The 6,260-nt window shown below is 35.5% G+C and overlaps 1 protein-coding gene across 8 annotated transcripts in view; it reads right to left on the bottom strand.

Moving 5' to 3' along the window:
• The window catches only part of LOC138703586 (probable phospholipid-transporting ATPase IIB), a 54,793-nt gene that overhangs the window by 6,823 nt on the left and 41,710 nt on the right, over window positions 1-6,260 (bottom strand). For all 8 annotated transcript variants that reach the window (XM_069831593.1, XM_069831591.1, XM_069831594.1 and 5 more), the window contains 4 exons: window positions 5,531-5,720; window positions 4,126-4,366; window positions 2,474-2,640; window positions 1,592-1,795 (listed from right to left, as the gene is read on the bottom strand). In XM_069831593.1, the coding sequence (XP_069687694.1) occupies window positions 1,592-1,795; window positions 2,474-2,640; window positions 4,126-4,366; window positions 5,531-5,720 (802 nt within the window). The remainder of the gene's footprint in view (window positions 1-1,591; window positions 1,796-2,473; window positions 2,641-4,125; window positions 4,367-5,530; window positions 5,721-6,260) is intronic.

Below are 6,260 nucleotides of genomic sequence, written 5' to 3'. Positions count from 1 at the left end.
AGCGACCTCATCTCCAATCAGTAATAAGAAGTTGGTGGGCCTATAGTAGTAATAGTAAGGCAGTACATCTCACTTCTCACTTGAGAATATGTGTCAGAGGAAGAATAATTGTATACATCTGAAGGCTGATTAGTGTAGCATGCAACTAATCAGCCATGTATGCAACGAGAGGGGAAAGAAACTGGCCACCCTACCCCATTAACTCCTGGCCTAGTTGCCTCATAAGTGGTGCCTTATCGGTGTCACTTGTCAGGTTCAGACCTGTCTTCAGACAGTTGACTAACCAGTAATGAAGTAGTAGTAATAGCAGTAGTAATTATAGTAATAGTAGTGGTAGTTATAACAATAATAATAATAATAATAATAATAATAATAATAATAATAGTAGTAGTATACTGAGGGTCACGTAAGAACAGTTCCTAAACAGCAAATATTGTCATCTTGTCGTGTTGCTAATTGTTATCATATGAAGTAAAATCACGATCCTACATACCGAATGACTTATTTACTTACTGTACTTTACTGTCTGTTGGAAGGTTATTTATTCTAAATAATTCAATAATTTGTAACATATTTTCGTAGGCAAACTATGCGAGAAAAGGACCAACATGTTAGGTATTTTGTGTGGCAATATGAAATTCATTGGTTTGACTAAACAACTGATTCACGAGACCTAACCTAAAAATGTATTTTGTTTGACTACATGGAATTATTAGTACTAACTCCAAAAACCGAATATCACCATGAAATGTATGCTTAAGAATACTTATTCCTAATAATTTTGCTATTCTAGTTATAATTGCTGTCTCCGTGAGCATAATTCCGTCTTCATTATCTTCTTTAGGTTAAATCTGAAAGAACAGAACGCCAGTATGGAAAGTTATCCCCACTCTTGCAGCACGCTTTATGCTCACTTAGTGGAGTCACTGCCATGCTTTTTCCTCTTTTTGACAATGTAATAAAAATCTAAACACGAAAGAGATCCATTAAAATGTGAAATGGTATTTCTATCTATTACCCACCTGCATTATCACACTCAAGTATGTTATATTTATTTACAGTCACCTGACTATAGTCTTGAATTGTAACCACAACGCAACACATACAATAACTATTATGTATTAATATTAATACTGATATTAATTCATTATTAGTATGTTCAGATTTCACTAGCTTCCAGTAACCAGCTCAGAAATCTAGTACAATTTTAATTCCAGAGAACTTCAGTACCGACATCTGTCCCAGCTGCCAACATAACAGTTACAATATCACTACCATTTGTAGTATTTGTCAGTATCAAAATTCGAAACGAATTTGGCAAAAAAAAAAAAAAAAAAAAAAAAAGTTCAACTGCAAACTAGAAAATCACCACAATCCACTAGCATATGTAGTAATAGGGAAAAATGGTTAGGTTTCACTCTTGGGGGGAGGGAGAGGAGGAGGAGGAGGAGTAGCAGCAGCTGCCACCACCCATTCTCGTGTCCCCCATTATGGGGATTGAGGGTGGAAATCAGCCTCCAGTTTTCTGATCATTACTTGCATTCATGACTTTCCTCTTCTTTTCACATCCTGTTTCACCTGATCCACTCACCAAAGTAATCCTTGAGTACGATGAGTGAGAGTATGTAGAGGCCGAGACTGAGAAGTTCAGCCAGCACCATGATGTAGTGCCACGTCCGAACGGTGAGCGCCACCATTATCAACTCTGTGAGGACTAGAGACGTGAAGCTGATAGCTACGATATGGATGAACTCATCTTCAAACATGACCAATGCACCATACATGATGACACCCCCTGTAATATAATACAACAAATGGAATGAAACAATTTTCAAATATTTTCTATCAAAGGTTCTGTCTTATTCTGTGCATGTAGAACATTTCTAAGAGCTTAGTTTATCATAATTATTAAAATCAGTGCTTTTGTTTTCTATTTTGAAGGTATGTACCAGTACATTTTTCAGGGAGAAATAAAAATTTTTATTCCATTTATTTATTTAATCTGACAGGATTAAGGCCATAAGGCCTTCTCTTCCATCCTACCAGATAGCATATATAAATACAAAAAAGAAATACAAACCCTGATGAAAATAATACAAATTAAATTAAAGCCCTACAGAGGGTCAACAGGGTCAAAAGAACACTAAAGAGCTCTCATCGAGCTAATACAAAGAAAAACAGAGATGTTAGGTGACTTAAATACCTGTTGTTGCTAGTAGCTTGCTCATGGATCACCATTTACTCTTGTGATTCATTAATTCTGAGTGAACACATGAACTAAGAGAAACACAACTGTACAGGTTTTTTTTTTGGCATTCTAGTATGCCACTGCTTAGTTCTGAATCTTACTCATCTATATCATGTTGTAAGTATAAATAATCACAGATATGAAATAAGGCTTTAAATGCTTAATCCTTGGAGATGACTATGACAATGATGGTGATTACCACGCATCTCAGTTTTTTTTACTGACCTTGATAAATGCTGATAAGGACCCACATAAAAAATGTTTTGAATGACAGAGAGCGCCCTTTGCTTAACTCTTTGTACAGTTCAGGGTAAGTTAGGGCAATTTTTCCTGACACATCTTTGTCAAGAACAAGTGAAAATACTGGAAACATTGTATATAGCGTTGCATACCTATGGACAAAAAAAAATAACTTTAGTATCAAGACATAATGACAACATTATTTGAATCATACACCTAACAATACTATATATATAGGATGATCAGCTCAATGCGGAATGTCAAGATTAAATTCCTAACAAACTGCCTCTCCATTACTGCCATGTTATAATCGAAATGTCTGAATTACTTCTTACAGTTAGTAGGACATTTGTATTGCATGAGTTAATCATCCTGTACTATAATATTTTAAAAGTATTTTGACATTCTCTCAGAATTTCTGTAAAAACTTCCATTAAACTGATAATTACAAGTGCTAAATGCAAAATTTATGTTACTTTTTACTTCTTTATACGTGTGTCCAGCTACAGGCTGATTACACGATGTCCACTGTAAATCAAATATGCAATTTTCCAGAGCTGTAAATTGGTGAGAATCTCATGTAACGAGTGGTTTTTCATTCTTTCCTGCAGTTGATTAGTTGGTGTTATTATATTGAAGTAGGTTGAGTGACAATAAACCATATCTTATGCAAAATTCATGTTGCATGTACTATTCTGAACACATGCAAAAGGTAGAGGTCTGGAATTTCAAGTTTATTTATTTATTTTATTGGGTTATTTTATGACGCTGTAACAACATTTAGGTTATTTAGCATCTGAATGAAATGAAGGTGATAATGCCGGTGAAATGAGTTCAGGGTCCAGCACCGAAAGTTACCCAGCATTTGCTCGTATTGGGTTGAGGGAAAACCCCGGAAAAAACCTCAACCAGGTAACTTGCCCCGACCAGGATTCGAACCCGGGCCACCTTGTTTTGCGGCCAGATGCGCTGACCATTACTCCACAGGTGTGGACGGAATTTCAAGTTGTCCTCGATATTCTTGTAACTACTATACCATATAGGGATACAAAAGTTGATCCCATGGTGTGACAAATGTCTTAATTCCGGTGGGGAATATGTTGAAAAATAGCTCAAAATTTCTGTATTTGTTCCAATAAATTTTCCATGAAATTGTGTTATTATTTAGCTTATTTTCTGGACGTCCCTCATAATTGTGCTCAAGTGGCCCAAATTTGTATGGTGGAAGAAAAAAATACACTAACGACGAACATAAAAAAAAATTTTGAAGAAATTAAATTCACTGGTTACATTACACAAAATAATCCAATATAAAACAGTTATATAAAATACCTGTCACATTATTAGAAACTTTTGAAAATAAAACATTACCACTAAATTTGTATCACAGAAACATAGAATTTATGTATACTCATACTCCATATTATATTGCATAAGAAACTTGAATAAATATGTATAATAAAGTGTAAGTGTTTTTGATTCGGTGCTTATGATTGGTGTACGCCTTAAAAAAAACCAATGATCATGGTGAAGAAAGCTACCACATTTGGCCAAATTTGAGGGCACAATACTTAGGTCAGGAGGCATGCACTAGGCCACTGAATTTGTTATTATATCAATCACGTGATACAACTCACCCCACCATGAGGAATCCTTGATAAAGTGCAACAGATGAGAAATAAAAAACGGACGAGAAGACAGCCTGCATTGTGGAGATGATGAGACCACGATGTATCACGAACTGACTGAGAGATGCTGACCGCTTGTAACTTCTCCTACCGTGAACCAGCAGGAGTCTGGCAAGATGACTGAACTGTGGGATGGAAAAGTCTGCAGCCAGAGAAGCCTGCAATCCCTCCCGTCCTGCAATACCAATACCTACGAACCAAATAATATCACCAAATTAGCATACATACGCCAAGAAATTACTGTACCTTGCTCATAAAATAATTTCATTCCTTGTAACCTGGAGGAGTAAAGGACAAAATATAGCATGTTCACTTCTTTTCATCATGGTAATTCTACTCATTTTGTCGCGTTAATCATTATATTATTATTTTGTTCACTAGACTAAGGGGAAATTCAGTAAACTATATTTACAATGTCTTCTTGCTCTCTATAACCCATAAAATATTTTACTGAAGAATTTTCGGGTAATGTTGCACTGTCCAAAATATGGTACAGTACAACCCCGATTATCTGTCACCCTATTAACTAATCGGTGGATTATCCAACTGGTTTTCTCTCGCCCTTTTCTTTTTGCTGCAAAGAATATGTAGTACCATACTGTACCTTACATTAATATATATTTTTTCTACATTGTGTTATTCAAAGCCTATACCCTTACACAGTATTGCTGCCTCTGCCGCGAATAGAAACAGTTGTGGTCAGTGTTTTTTCCAGCTTGTAAAATAGTTACTACATGCTTTCAAAGAAATGACCCCAAGAACTTCCACAAAATTTATAACAAACCTGTGCCCCATTCAGTCATTGTTCTACTGTTTCAGTGGCCATACTGCATGTATAACTTCTATATAAAATGTCTTCCTCAAGTGTCAAAAGAAAACTTGTTTGATAAGCATCGAAAAAAGTTTAAATAATTGAGCGGTTTTGAAATAGGAAAACCATGACTCATATCACATCAAAATACGAGATTGGAGTTACAAATGTGAGCAATTTAATAAAAAGGGACAAAATGTATAAAGTATGTAAATCTACAACAGGAAACCTCTACTACTCCTATCTTTCTGCAGACAGCCATCAGAAAGAATTTCCTTGGTCCTTAAAAGCCCATTGTTGATAACCATACTTAAATTATTCAACTTCTCATCCACTATTTAGCATGGTTAAACACAACACCACGAAGAAATTACGAAACTGTATTATATACTTACTCTGCTGAACTTTGTCACCAACAATAAACGCGATAATTATTACCCCACTAATGCATAATGGGACTGCAGATAACTAAAGAAGTATGTCACAATTTATTACTGATTTGAGATTAAAGTTTATCTGCAGAATGTTGTTTCAAACACATACCCGCATCAGCTGCCTGTATCATACTGACATCATTGCCTCCATCCCCCACTGCAGCAGTTCGGCGGCCTGTGTGCCTCTGAATCAGACGCACAACTTCTGCCTTCTGTGTGGGTGAACAGCGACAGCACACAACAGCTGGGCAGCTACATGCCAGCTCCAAGAATTCGTGCTGGTAATATTGCAGACACACCTGCGAACAGGTTGGCCTATTTTACATGTTTATTTCAAGGAGCATATTTCATAGTTATTAACTAGGAATTCTGACGTATAATACTATAGAATTCGTGCAATGACTCAAGTGGTAGTGTTCCTGGCTACAGATCAATAAGTTTGATTCCTGGCAGATATGTGGAGATTTATTTCCCTTCCATATGGACTGAGTTTATATCCCTTGTGTTCGTGTTAGGTGATGGCCTAGAATCATGCTGACCACACAGAGTCCCGCTACTTGTCTCTAACATCAGCTAAAAATTTGAACAATCAAATGCCACAATAGTTCGAAAAAATTAAAGGTATCATGAAGATGACACATACTTTTTTATTACCGGTATATCTGTTACGAGTATAACAAATAAGTTATCATTACCATTATTATTATTATTATTATTAATATTATTAAGCATTTCCTCAATTTTATTATTCTTTATATCTATTTTCTTCAACTGTCACTGAAAAAAGTACACATCAATTAAATAATTTACTAATATGCACTTCAATAAAATCAAATACT

The sequence above is a fragment of the Periplaneta americana genome, chromosome 7, assembly GCF_040183065.1.
Source record: "Periplaneta americana isolate PAMFEO1 chromosome 7, P.americana_PAMFEO1_priV1, whole genome shotgun sequence".
Classification (NCBI taxonomy): Eukaryota; Metazoa; Arthropoda; class Insecta; order Blattodea; family Blattidae; genus Periplaneta; species Periplaneta americana.
This window is presented reverse-complemented; position numbering and strand designations above follow the sequence as displayed.